Source organism: Scyliorhinus torazame, chromosome 17, assembly GCF_047496885.1.
Source record: "Scyliorhinus torazame isolate Kashiwa2021f chromosome 17, sScyTor2.1, whole genome shotgun sequence".
Lineage (NCBI taxonomy): Eukaryota > Metazoa > Chordata > Chondrichthyes > Carcharhiniformes > Scyliorhinidae > Scyliorhinus > Scyliorhinus torazame.
Window position 1 is genome coordinate 62,769,360 of NC_092723.1, and position 19,014 is coordinate 62,788,373.

General features: G+C 48.6%; 1 protein-coding gene across 1 annotated transcript in view; it reads left to right on the forward strand.

Annotated features, from left to right (window-relative positions):
• LOC140393907 (bcl-2 homologous antagonist/killer-like) overlaps positions 1-19,014 on the forward strand; it is a 51,378-nt gene that overhangs the window by 8,356 nt on the left and 24,008 nt on the right. Inside the window, exons 3-4 of the mRNA XM_072480526.1 lie at positions 17,109-17,241; positions 17,717-17,860. Of these exons, the coding sequence (XP_072336627.1) occupies positions 17,109-17,241; positions 17,717-17,860 (277 nt within the window). The remainder of the gene's footprint in view (positions 1-17,108; positions 17,242-17,716; positions 17,861-19,014) is intronic.

Consider the following 19,014-nt stretch of genomic DNA (forward strand, 5'->3'; position numbering starts at 1 on the left):
AAGTTGCCATAATGAAACCTAAGGTTTGGTATTAAAGGAATATAATGATGTAGATGGTTAGGGAGCAGGAAGCAAAGAATGGAGGTGTTCTGGACAGGCAGTATGTTGGTATTGATGTGCTTCAGAAGTCGATAATGGGCCTGTATTTTACAAATGATTTGCACATTAACATTCTTAATAAGTTTGGTGAGATTGCCAAAAATGTACAACTGTAGTTCAGAAAGCAGGTCAGCAAAGTGAACCAATAGAAAGAGAGATGAAATAGTGAATTTGAAAAAGAATAATGGAAGGATGTTTACTCAGAAGGATAGATCAGTATTCTTCAAACTTTTTTTCCGGGGACCCATTTTTACCAATGTTGCTCTGTTTATCTGGTTTATAAATATGGCGTTTAATATCATAGATTATCATAGAATTTACAGTGCACAAGGAGGTCATTTCAGCCCATCGAGTCTGCACCCAGCTCTTGGAAAGAGCACCCTACCCAACGTCAACACCTCCACCCTATCCCCCATAACCCAGTAACCCACCCCAACCCTATCCCCATAACCCAGTAACCCCACCCAACACTAAGGGCAATTTTGGACACTAAGGGCAATTTTAGCAAGGCCAATCCACCTAACCTGCACATCTTTGGACTGTGGGAGGAAACCGGAGCACCCGGAGGAAACCCACGCACACACTGGGAGGATGTGCAGACTCCGCACAGACAGTGACCCAAGCCGGAATCGAACCTGGGACCCTGGAGCTGTGAAGCAATTGTGCTATCCACAATGCTACCGTGCTGCCCTTGTATGGTTGCCTTCCTTAATCCTAATTATGTGTATACGTTTCTACTTTCAGAGTCACCAGGTATCTCTCGATACCGGCACAAGGTTTAACCCGAATACCGATCAAAGAGCCAATACACCAGTTAGTCAGTTCAAAGTCAATACTATTTATTTACACACACCGTAAGATCTACTCATGCACAACAGTACTACAAACTAAACTCTCTAACGCTAACACCTGTACTTAACTTCGGGTGCCCACTTAATCAGAGGAACAATGGCCGTTGTTCGGATCTGAGGCTGTTGGGTTCGAAGAGAAACAGGGGGACAGCTAAGGTCATCCATCTGGTAGCAAGCGTTGACCTTTAACTTACTTGCTACTGGTGATGCTGGTGGATGGGTCTCTCCGCCTGAGAGCCAAATCCAAGAGAGCGAATCTCTCGTGGGGGTTCCTTCTTATATTTGGGAGAGGCTTCGCGCATTTTAGGCGGGCCTTAAACTTGGTCCCAATTAATTGGGCCGCTTCTCAATCATTGTTATCGATCTTAACCAATAAAGGAGTGGGTGCCCTGATGGCTAGGCGTGTCCTAGGTGGCCGTTGGCCTTGCTTTGTTTGTGTCTTTCGGTTGGGACACTGGCGCGGGATGTCTGCGACAGTATCAACTACCTGAGCGTTAGTCCTTTGTTCCTCAGAGATGGGCCATCAATATGCTAATCGACCCAGAGTTTCGATTCCATCTGGTAACTGCTTCCCAAATATACATTCAGGCACTGTGCCTGCTTGTTGTCTAGTATTGTCCACAGTTCCCTACATTCTTTGTGAGTGTCCATTTTGTATTCCTCCTTGTGATCCTCAACGCAAAGCGTGAAGGATCATATTCCTGCATCTTCTTCGTTCTCTGCCTAAGTCGAGCTCCCGCAATCAAGGACAGGCTCTACTCTACTCTGTCCTATGGATTGGAACTTTACCTAAATTGTTTCATATACACATATTATTATAAAATTCTACGGGGCGCTATGACATTCAGGCATGCATTACAATTAAAACACAGGAACCTCGAACTATTCTTATCTAAACTATCCTTAGTCAATTACAAGAATTTACAACAGTATAAACTATACAACAGATGCAATACATGTCTCTGTAGCTTGGCAGTCAAGCACAAGAGTTTTACATCTTTTTATTAGAACAAACAAACAAAAAAATTTGATGCACTTTAATTCACTTAAAGAGAGTGGGGGGTTTGCTGAAGTCTGAAAATAGGGGGTCTGAATGTATATACCGGAGTGCTGGAGGCTTTCCTTCGCCATTTCCTAAGTCTGTGTCTGGATGACACTGCAGAGTATTGCAATCACTAACAGTGCTTCTACAATGTAGGACGGGGAATACCAGGTGATAAACTTGTCACACCACGTTGGTGTATCAGTTGCTGTCTCTGGGTGTGGGGTATGGCAGGGATGGGAAACATTCACGGCCAGTGGGGTCGGGGTAAGGGGAGTCGTGTCTGCGCGCAACTGTAGGGATCCCGCGAAGATCCAAATGTAGACCATGATGTCTGCCTTCATGTTCTTTTCTTCCTTCCGTGGTTCTGGATTTTTGTGGACACAAGCATAATATGCTATATTGCTTAAGATCTTGTATGTCTGTCTGCCTGTCCTTTATTATCAATTACCCATTATAATTGGTCACCACCTGTGACTCGCTAATTTTTTTTAAAACCAAATATTTTGGGACAAGACATCCGAGAAGAAAATGCTGTCACAGTGCGAGCAGTCTCGCAGCCTGTGCGATCGATGCGGTGAGCGTACCATCCAAGTGTTTGAGGATGTAAATAGCATATGGGAGGGCAACCTAAGGGTCGCCGGAAAACAAACAAAATAGTTTTGAACCAAAAGTTCCGAATGGGGTGCGTATGGGCCGCGGCGGGGCAAGAATGGGTGGAGCCCCCGGGTAGGACGGTGACCAGTGCTGTATGTGCACTACCTGAGCACAGCTGACCAGATGGGGGTCCTCAGACAAGGCGGGGACCAGTGCCGTTACTCCATTGCCTGAGCAACCGGACAAGAACGGAAAGAATTTGTGTTCATCGTGGATACTGCCTCTTATGATTACCTTCGAATCAGAAGAGTAGTTATGATTGGGTGTCTGCCGACAAACTTGTTCCTTTAACTGCCAGTGGGCGTTAAGAGTGGTGGCGTGGGGCCATGAAAAATTTTGGTGAACAAACAGCATTCAACATTTACAGTAGCAAACATTTAACGTAACACAATCGTGTAGGTTCCATCAGAAAGGACACCGTAAATCTCCATCGGTTCCTTTTTACCATCACCTGGACACCTCATTGCTCTATAGCGAATAGAGTCGCAAAGGGGTTGTTCTGGTGGTTGAATGCAGGGAGAGGCGGAGTCGTGCCTCTGGGGGTGGAGTCGAAGTAGTGTCTGAGGATGGGCTGGACTGGTTGGGGGAGGGTAGGAATAGATCGTTCGTGGGCAGGGCGTGTTCATCTGCTGCTGCAAGCGAGATGTGGTGTGACCGGTTTAAAAAAAACAACAATTTTTTATTAAAGGTTTTCATAAAATATCAATAATAAAATGAAAAAAAAAACCCAACAAGGTTAAGTACAAAACACAATCTAGAAAAGCAACCCCCCCATACCCCCCCGTACCTAAATAATAAATTAACATTAACATCCCGACTTAACACAACAGGTATATACACCCACTCAGACCCTTCAGTGTAAATAACAAAAACAAAAATAAAGTAACCCCCCCCCCCCCGAGCTGCTGCTGCCATTGACCAATGTCTATCGTTCTGCCAGGAAGTCTAAGAACGGTTGCCACCGCCTAAAGAACCCGAATTTCACCCTCTGCAATTTAATGAACCCCGCCATATCACTGATCCAGGATTCCACGCTTGGGGGCCTCGCATCTTTCCACTGAAGAAGAATCCTTCGCCGGGCTACCACGGACGCAAAGGCCAGAATTCCGGCCTCTTTCGCCTCCTGCACTCCCGGCTCCTCTGCCACCCCAAATATTGCGAGCCCCCAGCCCGGTTTGACCCTGGATACTACCACCCTCGACACCGTCCTCGCTACGCCCTTCCAAAATTCCTCCAGTGCTGGGCATGCCCAGAACATATGGGTGTGGTTTGCTGGGCTCCCTGAGCACCGAACACACCTGTCCTCTTCCCCCAAAGAACCGGCTCATCCTTGGCCCGGTCATGTGTGCCCTGTGCAGCACCTTAAACTGTATGAGGCTGAGCCTCGTGTATGATGAGGAAGAGTTCACCCTCCCCAGGGCATCTGCCCAAGTCCCTTCCTCAATTTCCTCTCCCAACTCCTCCTCCCACTTACATTTTACCTCCACCACTGAGGCCTCCTCCTCCTCCTGCATCACCTGGTAGGTTTCCGAGATATTCCCCCCCCCCCCCCCCCCCCCGAGAGCACCCTGTCCTGTACTGTGTGTGGCAGTAGCCGTGGGAATTCCACCACCTGCCGTCTGGAAAACGCCCTTACCTGTAAGTACCTGAAGGGGAGGGGTGGGGGGAGAGAGCCCGTACTTCTCTTCCAACTCACCCAGGCTCGCGAACTTCCCGTCCACAAACAGGTCCCCCAACTTTCGTATTCCTGCCCTGTGCCACCCCGCAAACCCTCCACCTGTTCTTCCTGGGGCAAACCGGTGGTTCCCCCGTAATGGGGTCCACACTGAGGCCCCCCCCCCCCCCGTGCCGCCTCCACTGCCCCCAAATTTTGAGGGCAGCCACCACCACCGGGCTGTGCTATTCCTCCTTGGAGGGAGCGGCAGCGGCGCCGTTGCCAGCGCCCCCAGACTTGTACCCACACAAGACGCCGTCTCCAGCCTCCTCCATGCAGCCCCCCCTCCCACTCCATCATCCACTTGCGCATCATCGTCGCATTGGCAGCCCAGTAGTACCCACAGAGGTTGGGCAGCGCAAGTCCGTCCCCCCCCCTATCACTACTCTGCTCCAGGAACGCCTCGGGAGTCCCTCGCGCCCACACAAACCCCATTTTACTGCTGTTAACCCGCCTGAAAAAAGCCTTCGGGATAAACACTGGGAGGCAGTGGAACAGAAACAAAAACCTTTGAAGCACCGTCATTTTGATTGACTGCACCCTACCCGCCAAGGACAGCGGCAACGCGTCCCACCTCTTGAACTCCTCCATTTGTTCCACAAGCCTTGTAAAATTTTAAGCCTATGCAGGGCCCCCCAGCTTCTGGCCACCTGGACCCCCAAATACCTGAATCTCCTCTCCGCCCTTTTTAGTGGGAGCTCGCCAATCCCCCTCTCCTCATCCCCTAGCTGAACTACGAACAGCTCACTCCTCCCCATGTTGAGTTTGTACCCCGAAAAGTCCCTGAATTCCCTAAGAATCCTCATTACCTCCGGCATTCCTCCCACCGGGTCCGCCACATACAGCAGCAGGTCGTCTGCATAAAGTGACACCCTATGCTTATCCCCACCCCGCACCAACCCCCTCCAGTTCTTTGACTCCCTCAATGCCATAGCCAGGGGTTCAATCGCCAGTGCGAAGAGCAGGGGAGACAAGGGACACCCCTGTCTCGTCCCTCGGTGCAACCAAAAGTACTCGGACCTCCTCCTGTTTGTGGCCACACTCGCCATCGGGATCTCCTACAACAGCCTAACCCACCTGACAAACCCCTTCCCAAACCCGAACCTCTTCAGCACCTCCCACAGGTACCCTCACTCTACCCTATCGAAGGCTTTCTCAGCGTCCATCGCCACCACTATCTCTGCCACCCCCTCCCTCGCCGGCATCATGATAACATTCAAAAAGCTCCGCACATTCGCGTTCAACTGTCACCCCTTCACAAACCCCGTCTGGTCTTCATGGATGATCTGCAGCACACAATCCTCCATCCTCGTGACTAAGACCTTCGCCAACACCTTGGCATCTACATTTAGCAAGGAAATCGGTCTGTAAGACCCACATTGCAGGGGATCCTTGTTCCGCTTCAGGATCAAGGAGATCAGTGCCCGGGACATCATCGGGGGCAAAGCCCCCCCCCTCCCATGCCTCATTAAAGGTCCTGACTAACAGCGGGCCCAACAGGTCCATATATTTTTTATAGAATTCGACTGGGAAACCATCCGGCCCCGGTGCCTTCCCCGCCTGCATGCTTCCTATCCCTTTGATCAGCTCCTCCAACCCAATCGGGGCCCCCAATCCCACTACCAGTCCCTCTTCCACCTTTGGAAACCTCAATTGGTCCAGGAAGTGGCCCATCCCTCCCTCCGCCCGTGGGGGCTCGGATCGGTACAATTCCTCGTAAAAGTCCCTGAAGACCCCATTGATGCCAACCCCACTCCGCGCCACATTTCTTCCTCTGTCCTTAACTCCCCCAATCTCCCTAACTGCGTCCCGCTTCCGAAGCTGATGCGGCAGCATCCGGCTTGCCTTTTTCTCATACTCTTAAATCTCCCCCTGGGCCTTCCTCCACTGCACCTCCGCCTTTGCCTCCCTGGTGGTCACCAGTTCTAATTCGGCCTGGAGGCTACGCCTCTTCCTCAATAATCCTTCCTCGGGCTCCTCCGCATACCTCCTGTCTACCCTCACCATCTCCCCCCACCAGCCGCTCCCTCTACCCCCGCTCCCTCCGCTCCTTGTGGGCCCTAATGGAAATCAGCTCTCCCCTCCACCGCCTTCAGTGCCTCTCATACCATCACCACTCTGACCTCCCCGTTGTCGTTGGACCCCAAGTACCTCTCTATACTTCCTTGGACCCGCTCGCTCACCTCCTCGTCCGCCAACAGCCCCACCTCCAAGCGCCACAGCGGGCACTGGTCCCTCTCCTCCCACATCTCCAAGTCCACCCAATGCGGGCCGTGGTCCGAAATGGCTATTGCCGAATACTCCGTATCCTCTACTCTTGCTATCAGCGCCCTACTCAAATATGAAAAAGTCGATTCGGGAATAAGCCTTATGGACATGTGAGAAGAATTAAAATTTCCTAGCCCCCGGCCTTGCAAATCGCCAAGGGTCCACCCCTCTCATCTGGTCCATAAACCCCCTCAGCACTCTAGCCGCCGCCGGCTTCCTACCTGTCCTAAACCTGGAGTGATCCAGTGCCGGATCCAGCACCGTGTTAAAGTCTCTCTTTCCCCCCCCCCCCCAAAGCCGGAGCAGGGGGCTACCCTCCCCCGCCGACTAGCCATGACCCCATCTCGGCCAGCCCACACCCCACACCCGGCCCGTTCCGTGACCCCGGCCACTCCCTCCTCTCCTTCGACTCCTCCCATTGTGTGGCACACCCTCCTCTCCCGCTCCCCATCCATAGGCTCTCCCTACTCCTCCTTCCGTTCTCAGCGCAGGTAACAACCCTCGCTTCACTGCCCAGGCCCCGCCCCCTCCAGTCTTCAGCGCAGGAAAAAGCCCGCGCTTTCCACCTACCCAGCCCCGCCACCTCTGACGCCGCTCCTTTTACAGGCCCAGTCCCCTCACCCCTGACTCGGGCCTCCCCCTCTTCCGCGGGGCCCCATCTCACCGCCGGCCACCACTCCTGTTCCGTTTAGCTACCCCCCTCCAAGAGCCCCCCCCCGACCAACCCAACCAAAACAGTGCTCAACCCGCCCCAGCCACCCTCACCAACCCGAAAGAGAAAAACACAGAGAAAAAAACCCCGGAGCAATACAAAGGCCCCCCTCCCTCGAGAGAAAAAAATTAAACATATCAACCGCAGTCCCCAATTGTCCATCCCGCCCCTCCATCTGTGTCCAACTTCTCGGCCTGAACAAAGGCCCACGCCTCCTCCGGAGACTCAAAATAATGGTGCCGGTCTTTGTATGTAACCCACAGTCGCGCCGGCTGCAACATGCCAAACATCACCCCCTTCCTGTGCAGCGCCGCCTTCGCTCGATTGTACCCGGCCCCCCTCTTCGCCACCTCTGCACTCCAGTCCTGGTATATTCGAACCTCCGCGTCTCCCACCTGCTGCTCCTCTCCTTCTCGGCCCACCTGAGCACACATTCCCGATCGACGAACCGATGGAACCTCACCAGCACCGCCCGTGGAGGCTCGTTAGCCTTGGGCCTCTTCGCCAGCACTCCATGGGCCCCTTCCAGCTCCAGGGGCCCCTGGATGGACCCCGCTCTCATCAGCGAGTTCAACATTGTGACCACATAGGCCCCCACGCCCAGCCCCTCCGGGAGGCCCAGAATCCGCAGATTCTTCCGCCTCGACCTATTCTCCATCTCCTCGAACCGCTCCTGCCATTTCTTGTGGAGCGTCCCGTGCGCCTCCACCTTTACCGCCAGGCCTAAGATCTCGTCCTCATTATCAGAGATCTTTTGTCGAGCCTCGTGGATCGCCACCCCCTGGGCCGACTGTGTCTCCAGCAGCTTATCAATAGAAACCTTCATTGGCTCTAACAAATCCATTTTAATCTCTCTGAAGCAGTGCTGGATACCCTCCTGCTGCTCCTCCGCCCACTGCATCCACGCTGCCTGGTCTCCGCCCGCCGCTATTTTGTCCTTCTTCCCTCGCACTTTCTTCGGATCCACCACCACCTTTTCTGTCGCCCCGCTCCTGGTTGAAGCCATATACTGACATGGAGCTGTTGTAGACTCCTTCCCACACTGGGAAACATCGAAAAAGTGCCATTGGGGGCCCTGAAAAGAGCCCAAAAGGCCGTTCCAAGCGGGGGCTGCCGAACGTGCGGCTTACTGCGCATAGCCGCAACCGGAAGTCGTGAATGGTTGTTGTATGTCCCATAAGCCTTAAACTGGTTTATGTGAAACCATGCAGACTTGCCATTGGGATAAGTGATTTTATATACGGAGGGGCTGACTTTATCAGAAATGGAGTACGGTCCAGCAAATTAGCGGGAGATGAATGTGCTGGGGTTGTATTGGGATAGCATGACCTGCTGCCCTACTACAAATTCTGTGGCGTGTACTGTCTTCTCAAAGCAAACTTTACTTTGTTTCTTTCGTGTCCCAAGCCTAACCGCTGCGGCGAGCTGGGCTGCTTTTACATTCTCGACAATCTGCCGAACTGCTTTCTTGTGGGTGAGAGCGTGGACTGTGGGGCTGGCCAAATAGAGTCCTAACAAATATTCTGTCCCCTTCATGGGTTGTCCGGTCATTAGGGTGTGAGGGGTGTATCCTGCCGACGTGGATACAGTGTTCCTTATGAACATTAGTGCAAAGGGGAGAACTGTGTCCCAGGTGCTATTGTGCTGTTGCACCATTTTCCTTGGGGTTGCTTTGAGAGTCCTATTCATTCTCTCTACTATTCTGCTTGATTGGGGGTGGTATGCAATGTGGAATTTTTGTCTCATTCCGAAAATTGTGAGCACGTTTTTCACCACTCGTCCTGTAAAATGTGAGCCTTGGTCGGACTGTATGCTGCGGGGAAGAGCCCATCTTGTAAAGATGTGCTGAGTGAGGATCTTGGCTGTAGCTTTAGCTGTGTTCGTTCTGGATGAAATGCTTCCACCCATTTTGTGAAGGTGTCGATGACCACCAACACATACTTAAAACCATTCTTGCAGAGGGGTAGGGGTCCTATACAATCAATCTGCAAATTCATCCAGGGGCCATTAACGGGGCGGGTGTGACTAAGCTGACCTTTCCTTGCATATCTGTCCGGATTGTTCTGGCGCAGATTAAACCGTTTTCAATGTAGTGTGTTACATTGGATTTTAAATCAGGCCACCAGCAGAGAGGTCTGAGGTGGGCGAGGGTTGCTTCTATGCCTTGATGTCCATGATTGTCATTGAATTGACAATTAATTTGGTTTCTGTCCTGAGTGGGGACCACATAAATACATTCTTTTAAAATTATACCGTCATGTGTCGTCAACGTGTTCTTGCATTTATCGTAGGGGGCTGGGAAGTTGCCTTTTAAAGTTTCCCTGAGCTTCTCGTCTTTTTGGGCCTGTGCTAAATCCTGAATGTTGGTCTGTGAGACCTGAACCGTGTGTACTGGGGCACTCCGGGGGGGGGGGGGGGGGTGGATGGAGGGGGGGGGTGGAGAAAGAGAGGACACCGTGTCTGGAACCTGCCTTTGCTAGGGCGGCTGCCTTACCATTACCAGGGGGGTAAGAACGATGGTGGCTACGAACTTTAATAATACCATATTTCCGATCTTTAGCTGTCCTTAGAATATGTTGGAGTAATGGGGCTGAGGGTAGGGGTTTTCCATCTGCGGAAACAAAACCTCTAGATTCCCACAGGGGTAGGAATTCCATTAAACTATTGCAGACATATAAGCTGTTGGAGTATATGTCGGCTGGGGTCGGGAACGAGTCTAGGTGCTCTACAATATATGCTAGTTCTGCTGCCCGTGAGCCTAAATGTCCGGGCAATTTCAAAGATATCTCTAACGCGCGTCCCTGCGCGTCCTCTACATACGGCAACCGGTAATCTTTACCGTTCAAAACTGTGGAGGAGCCATCCACATAAATCTTTCAGGGTGCGCCTATGTCTGTGGGCTGGGGTCTCTGGAGTTTAGTACCTGGTTTCGAGGGAGCTGACTTTGGTTCAAAGGGTCCTGTGTTGTGATTGGTGGGGACGATTTCACATTCATGTGGGGTGCCGGCATAGTGTAAATTGTCTGCGAGGAAAGTGTGTGTTTATGTCCTCTTTACTGTAATGTCGTGTCCCTGTAAGAGAAGGGTCCATCGGGCAGCGCGAATGTGGCTGACTGTGCCGTCCTTTAGTCTACCATCCAGGAGAAGTTGTTGGGGTGTGCTCAGTTAAAATCGTGATGGGGTTGAGTCCTGTTATGTAGGCAAAGTATTGCCGTAAAACTGCGATCAGGTGCCTTTTGCAGGCAGAAAATCCTTGCTCGACTGGATCAAGTACTTGTGAGGCGTATGCTACGGGACCTAAACGATCATATCTTTCTTGGAGGAGTACGGCCGAAAGGGGTCAGTCGGTGGTTGCAACCTCAATTGCGTATGGGGAGAGTGGATCTGGGACCTGTAATGCGGGAGCTGTGCTGAGGGCTAGTTTCAATGCATCCACGGCATCCGTGTGCCGTGGAAGCCATTCTCATGGTGCTTGCTTCTTTAGGAGTTCAGAGAGGGGCGCTGCCTTTGTGGCAAAACCGTCGATGTGATTCCTGCAGTAGCCACCCAGTCCGAGAAATGACCGGAGGGCTGTGACATTATAGGGCAGGGGTAATTTGACAATGGAGTCGATGCGTTTCTGCTCAATCTCGCGTTTGTCATGGGTGATCACTGTTCCTAAATAAAGTACTTTTCCTTGTAGAATCTGGGCCTTTCTGGGGTTCACTTTGTTGAAGGAGTCGTAATAGTTTGGCGAGAAGCGAAATGTGCTCTCCCTTGGTGTCCGTCTGCAGTAGCAAGTCGTCTACATACTGGACAAGGCAATCGGGTCGAAAATTTGGCTAAACCATTCGGCAGCTGTCGGTGGAAAATGGAGGGGGCCTTGTGGAAGGCACGTCCACGTGTATTGCTGTCCCTGGAAGGTGAACGCAAATTTATATTGGCATGCTTTATCCAATGGAATGGACCAAAAGCCATTGCTAATGTCCAAAACCGAATTTTATTTTGACTGGGAGTCCCTGTTTTAGCATTGTCTCGGGACTCGTGGCTACAGTGGGGGCTGCTACTGGGGTTATTTTGTTTAGTACCCGGTAATTGATGGTCAGTCGCCATGATCCATCGGGTTTCCTGACGGGCCAAATTGGGGCATTGTTTGTTGAGGCTACTGAACGGAGTACGCCTTGGTCAAGCAAACTCTGGATAACTTTTGAGATTTCTCCCTCTGCATCTTGGGGAAAACCGTACTGCTTTTGGGGTTTGGGACCTGTAATGTTTACTAAGCCAGCGATCTTGCCACAGTTGTGCTTGTGCTTGGCAAAAGCTGCTTTGTGTCGCTGCAAAACGTCTCTAACCTTTGGATCGAGGGTCGAACCAGAAGTCTCCAACAGCACTAATTCTGTTTTCATAGTCTCCAACTGTGAGCGTGGCGGGGGCTCGTGCTGCCTTTGCCATTCTCCACGCACATTTGTTTACGGGGTCGAACGATAGATTGTGGCTCATAAAATCTGTACCTAACCCGGCTGTCTGGGGTAGATCGACTAGAACTACGGGGTGTTTGGTTTTAATGTTCCCTATCTGAATCGCTACAGGGGCTGTGATGTGTCCCTGCTGCAAGTGCTCTGTAAAACCGCTGAGAGTAATGGTGTCTGGTGGGCCAGGTCACTGTCCATGTGAAGTTTGCACATTCTCCTCGTGTCTGCGTGGCTCTCACCCCACAATCCAAAAAGATGTGCAGGGTAGATGAACTAGCCACGCTAAATTGCCCCTTAACTGGGGGGAAAAAAGAATTGGGTGCTCTAAATTTATTTAAAACTTTTTAAAAGAAAGATGTCATGTAAGAGTACCTTTAAGAAATGGGTGTTTATAAATGGGTGTGTACATAAATATCTGGAGTGAGTACCTTAAAAAAAAATGGGTGTTTATTACTGCAGTGATGTCAGAGAGTGGGTGGAGCTGGGCTGTCTGTCAGCTTTTTACTTTCGTTTTAGGCTGTTTGCTGCAGGGTGTGTTTTAGTTTCATTTTCAGTGTTGGAGCTGAAGCCACACAAAACAGGTGTACTGTTGATCTCTCTGCCATGAACAGACTGTCTCTGGATTATTTGGTGAATTCAGAATTATAAATGTTCTGAGTAGTGACTTTAACCTAATGTGCTTCTGTTAAAGGTTGTGTTTTTTGTAAGTCTTCTGGATGTTAAAGGACAGCTTAAGGATTACTTAGTGTTGTAGTCTTTGGGGGTTGTTTTTGAATTAATGGTTGATAAGATGTTCACTACGTTTCAAAAAGGTTAACTTGAGTTCATAGAATAAACGTCGTTTTGTTTTTAAAAATTACTTTTCCATTTCTGCTGTACCACACCTGTAGAGTGGGCTGTGTGCTCCCCATACCACAATCTATTAAAAGTTGTGGGTCAGGTGAACTCCATGATGATACACTTTGGGGTTCTCTAAACCCTGGCCCATAACAAATTGGGGGCTCGAGGGGAATAAAAGTCTATCTATTGGATTGGCTTAATGCACTTAAAGACCGTGAGGAGTGAGCATATTGTGGTTGCTTTTCAGATGTGGTATTTTTGTTTAAGTAGGGGGTGTAAATTTGAGAGAAAATGTGCAAAAGGAGGAGAATAAAAAATATATATTATAAAAAAAAGGTCTCTGGTCTTCTTCTAGGGCAGTCCCTCAGTGACTTGCTTCCACTCCCGAGAGGTGGGTTCTGCGGTGGCTGAATAGGCCGATCCTGGATCCGCAGACTCTGCTGCAGGTTTGGCAGATGGTGCTTGGAGGTGGGTGGGTGGGACACTGTGGATTCTGCACGCTCCTTCCGCTGTTTACGCCTGGCCTCTGCGTACTCAATCCTACAACACTCGGGGTGATTGGCGTCTTCGCGAATACTTTTTCTCCAGTTTGTGAGTTCTAAGGCAAGCGATTCCCACGTGTCGGTGGAGATGTTGCATTTATTTAGAGAGGTTTTCGGAGTGTCCTTTCAGCGTTTCCTCTGCCCTTCTAATGATCGTTTGCCATTGCAGAGCTTGGATTAGAGCATTTGTTTTGGGAGTCTTGTCGGGCATGCGGACCATGTGGCCCACGCATTGCAGCTGGTCGAGCGCGACCAGTGCCTTGATACTGGGGACATTGGCCTGGGAGAGGACACTCACTGGTACGTCTATCTTGTCAGTGGATTTGCTGGATTTTGCAGAGGCAACGTTGTTGAGATATCTCCAAGGATTTGCGGTGTCTGCTGTACATTGTCCATGTTCCTGATGCATACAGGAGGGTGGGGACCACGGCTACTCGGTAAACCATGAACTTGGTGCTGGGTTTGAGGTCTCTGTCTTCGAATACTCTGTTCCTCAGGGTTCTGAAGACTGCACTGTGCATTGGAGTCATGTTGGATTTCGTGGTCAATGTCTGTTCGCGCCGAGAGGAGATTCCGGAGGTATAGATAATGATCCACGTTGTCCAAGGGCGCACCTTGAATATTGATGGTTGGGGGCGGTCTTGTGTGGCAGCCCCCGGGGTAAGGGACCACAGACATCTATACCACCTGTGCCATGACTGGAAGCGACGACTGCTGGACTGACCACCAACTAATCCGCTCTACTATCTCCAGTACCCTGGTCTCAAACCGACACAGGCAGAAGAAACTCTGCCACAGGAGACTCGTGTCGTCGGACTCAAAAGACCCAGAGAATAGCTACTCAGTTGGCACCTCCCAGCTGACCTAGCGACAACCAATGAGCCAGAACCGCAGAACGGCCACAGCACTTGGTTTGCCGTAAAATACATCACCTGCGATTGTTAGGAGACGGTCAGGCTCTCAACCAGGAAACACCAAGGCAGGTTCGATGAGAACGATCAGGAGATCCAGGATCTCCACAACTGCAAGCGCAAGGCATTCCTGAACTCCTCCAAACCCCAAGTGAGAGGAAACAAGCCTACCAGAAACAAAGGCCAAGGTGCAACAAAGAACTCACAAACTAAAGAACAGATGGTGGGTGGAAAGAGCGCAGAAGACTCAGCAACTCGCCAACAACCACTATGTGCACGGCTTCTTCAGCACAGTCAGAACCATCTACGGTTGAGTACCTGGGGATCCACCCCAAAGAGCCAAAAACTGAGAGGCGTTCAAAGACCGAGGCAGTCAACGCCCTCTGGAAAGAGCACTTCGAGGACCTCGACCAAGTCACAGCCTTTGACACAAGCGTCCTCAACACCACCCTGCAACATGCTACCTGCCACCATCTCAGCGCAATTCCAGCTTGTCAATGTTGTGGCATCGGAGCTCCTGAGCTATGATAGTAGTGCAACATTCAGGTCTGTTGCTGTGTGGGTTGTCCATGAGGGTCCCGACATTCCAGGTCCCGAAATTCACTTGCGCGAGTGGGGTGGGGTTGAGGTGAAAGATGCCTGTGTGTGGATTTTTTAAATGCGGGGTGGTCATTGCACACCAGCCACCACATGGTCCCAGCAGAGTGAGGTCTTGGCTGTGTGGCATGGAAATCCGAGATGACTGGAGACCAGGCTTTGCCATAGGATGGAGACTAACACACAATTATCCTCCTCTCATCTGCCATGTCATAAGTCTCTGCAGTGCAAGTTGTGTATAATAGCAGACAGCATGATCAAATTTACATTATCATATTGGTTGGGCTATCTTACAGCATTTTGCCAAAGCACTCTCGGGCCAATGGGGCAATATTTCTAAAGCCATAACCCTGCTAATTAATCTCTATCCACCTAACCCATCACTTTCAAGAGGGGTTTCAAGAGGGGATGGCAGAAATTATTTGAGGGTGAAGGAATATGCCCCTTTGACCAAATCTAATTTTGACCACGCATACCTTGCAGCCAATGTCCCAGACTTCTTCTTCACCATCCCTGGGTTTGTCTTGTGGCAGGACAGGCCAACCAGAGGGGACAATGCAATAATATACAGTCAAGAGGGGGTGACTCTTAAGAGTTCTCAACATTGATTGCAGACCCCATGAGGTCTAATGGCATCAAGTCAAACATGGGCAAGGAAACCTTGTGCTGAGTACCATCTACTACCGTCCCATGTTGAACATCACTTAGAAGATGCATTGAGAACAGTGATGGGGGATTACAAATGCCCGTCAACAAGAATTACTGGCCAGCTGGCCCAAATTCTGAAGAAAATCTGCTAGTGCACCTGGACCTGAGATAAGCAGTGAAAGAACCAGAAAAAGAAAAACCTACTTGGACTCATCCTTGCCAACCAATCTACCTGTTGTAGATGCATCTGTCCATAGATACATCAGTCCATGTCAGTATTGGTAGGAGCGACCACCATCATATCATCATTGTCGGGGCAATTCCTATCTTCGCACTGAGTACCCATGCTACATGGGATGACAGATCAAAACAGGGCATCCATGCCAAAACACCCAACATCAACATCCTGGGATTACCATTGACCAGAAAATTAACTGGGCCACCCATATCAATAATGTGGCTGGAAGAGCAGGTCAGAGGATGGGAATTCTGCAGAGAATAACTCCTCTCTGACTTCCCCGAACCTGTCTGTCATCTAATACTAATCAGAAACCTCCCCTTCCCTGGATGGGTGCAATTTCAAAACGCTCAAAAAGCTTAACACTATCCATGACAAAGTCAACTTGCTTGATTGGTACTTTGTCCCCTTTCACCTAAATATTCACTCCCTCCACAACTGTGTGCAGTGGCAGCAGTGTACCAACTACAAGATGCAGTGCAGCTACTGGCCAAGGCTCCTTTGACAGCACCACCCAAACACATGACCTCTACCACCCAAGAGACCAGGACAGCATGCTACTGGGAAGCCATACATACATCCTGACTTGAAACGGTGATCATTGTTGCCTCATTGTCCTCCGGAATAAAATTCTAAAGCTCCTGTTGGGTGTTATTGCACTATGTGGACGTAGCAATTCAATAAGGCACCAAGCACATTCTCAAAGACCATTATGGGATCAGCTATAAATGTTGACCATGACAGCGATATGCACATCAATTAAATACTTTTTAAAAGCACCACTTTCTTTGCGTAATCTCAAGCACCATTGTGCTGGTCTTGTATCTCTCTGTCTATGTATGTTTGATGTTTCTGTATGTGTCTAATAGATAATTTATAATTGGTTGTCAGCCCCTTGAATGAGAATGCCTGCTATTCATCATGATTGTTATGCAAGAAAAAAGTTAGCTAAACACTATTTTCCCTTAAAATCTGTGCCGTCTTTCTTAACCTGTATTTGTCCAAGGACTATTAATTTTGACCTGAATTATTGTTTCTAGAGGTTTCCCCACCGCTGAAGTTAAACTGACTGGCTTGTAGTTGCTCGTCTTTGCACCTTTATTTTGAAAAAGTTTATGACTTGTGCAATTCTCAAGTTCTCTGGCACTAACTTCGAGTCTGAGGAACATTGGCCATAATTTTTCAATGTTCTGCAATTTCCACTCCGTAACCTTGGATGCATCTCGTCTGGTCCTGGGTTCCTTATCAACTTGAGCATAAATAACCTATCCGTATCAATTTTAAAAACTTTGGTGTATGGAGGGACCATCTCTTTCACCATGGCCTGGTGACATTTCCCTGATTTAAAAGTAGCTGCAAAATATTCATTTTAATACCTCCGCCATGATCCATACATACATTTTTCTGGTCCCTAATCGGCCCCTATACTTGGATACATCTGCCGTGTACAGTTGATTGATTTTGCTCTTGTAGTTGAAAAGAGTGACCACAAATATCACTGGCATTTATGCAACAATGCCTACTGTTTTTGCTTCATAGAGGAAGGTGTTGTGCAAGAGACTGAGGATGTCTTCAGGAGTTATGTCTTCTTCCGATACCAATCGGAGAGGAACGAAGGCGAGAATGTCCCAGAGAATCCAGAGATAACTGAAATGCACCAGTCTCCTGAGAGGTAGGATATTTGTACAGTATAAAATCGCAGACACACAACTTCTAACTGCAATTTAACGTATCAGAACTTTTAATGTCCGTTACAAAGAATAATACAGCACAGGAACAGGCCCTTCGGCCCTCCAAGCCTGTACTGGTCATGATATCACCCTTGGCCAAAACCCTCAGCACTTCCTTGTGCTGTCGAATGAATGGGTCTAGACATCATAGATCAATGTTTTATTTTCACTTGTGAAGTATTTTGCATAAGTCATATGTTTGTTTTCTGGGGATTTTGCTCTGATAGCTTGAGCAATATGCAGAACAGCTTAATAAAAAAATAGTAGAATTGTAAAATATTGCAGCACCAAACAGGCCACTTGTCGCACAAAAGTTACATTAGTGTTTCCTTTACATTAGCCACGTCATTTCAGCAATCCAATTTGTTGTGAGTTTCTAAGTAGTTGTGCCACTTTTTTTTTTTCCCCTCCCTCAAGTACTCCAACTCTGGTGGGCCGACAACTTGCTCTTATTGGCGATGACATCAATCAGAGATACGATCTAGAGTTCCACAATCTGCTGTCAACTCTGCCACTCAATGCAGAAAATGCCTACGACTACTTCCGGAAAATAGCTGATGGGTAAGGGCCTAGCTGTTGCAAATTGTGAAGACAAACTGTTTGCATAGGTTTCTGGGCTGCATGGAAGGCAGAGCATGGAGAATATTTTGAATGTTGGTGTATTTATTTTGAAGAGAACTTACTCTGTTTAATTTGATAAATCTAGAATAATGTTACTGTTACTGCGTTTAGTCTGGGCAACTGGAAGTTAGGTGGCGGTGCAACTCCAAATACAAAACGAAACTATATTTGGATCTAGATTTGGAAAACAAAATTTGTGGATATGTTGAGTTGTAACTTCCCAATTGTGGCAAAACCAAATAGTACAATCATGATTTGTCAATAATGGTGTACTAAGCCAATTCTTAGTAAACTCTAGAATCATTTTTATGTATGTTCACTAATGCTTTAATGCTCTTGTATACAATGTGATTTTTGTTTCCATCTCCCCTAGGAAAAGGTTCTGCCTGTTTATATAACCCCCCACCCCGTTCTACAGTATGTTCAAATTACCTTCCACAAGTATCAAAGGACCCCCAACCCGTGTGTTCGTTTGTTTTTGATTTTAAAGCTATCTTTCCTTTGTATTCCCAAAGGAAACTTTTTGACTATCATCGAGTTGCACATTTGGGTTCCACATACAAGTATGTTCCAGAAGTGATTCCCTAGGCTGAACTAATAAATTAAACTCCATAATTCAAAATATAAAAGTCTTAAAATGTAATAATTTACGTTATTTAATTCCACACTAACTGATTCCCATTTTTAACTCTGCATAACTCCATAAATCAGTATACATATATATATATATTCCTATTTATAGTTTTTATTAGATTGTCATTATTCCCTTGGTATTTGTGTATTTTCTTATGGTATATATTGAATCTTTACATTAAATATCATAAGCATGTATATTTAGTTGTGCACAACTTGGTGTTGGGCAAAAAAAGAGATTTGCTATCGAAATGTTTTATCTTGCACTCGTCAAGACAGCTTGCAAGATAAACTAACAATAAAGCAAACAACAATTTGCACCACATGAGAAGAGAGTGCTGATTGGCTGACAATCAACATCCTGCGGGGGCGGGGGGTTACCATTGATCAGAAACTGAACTGGACTAGCCATATTAATACTGTGGCAACTAGGGCAGATCAAAGGCTAAGAATCCTACTGC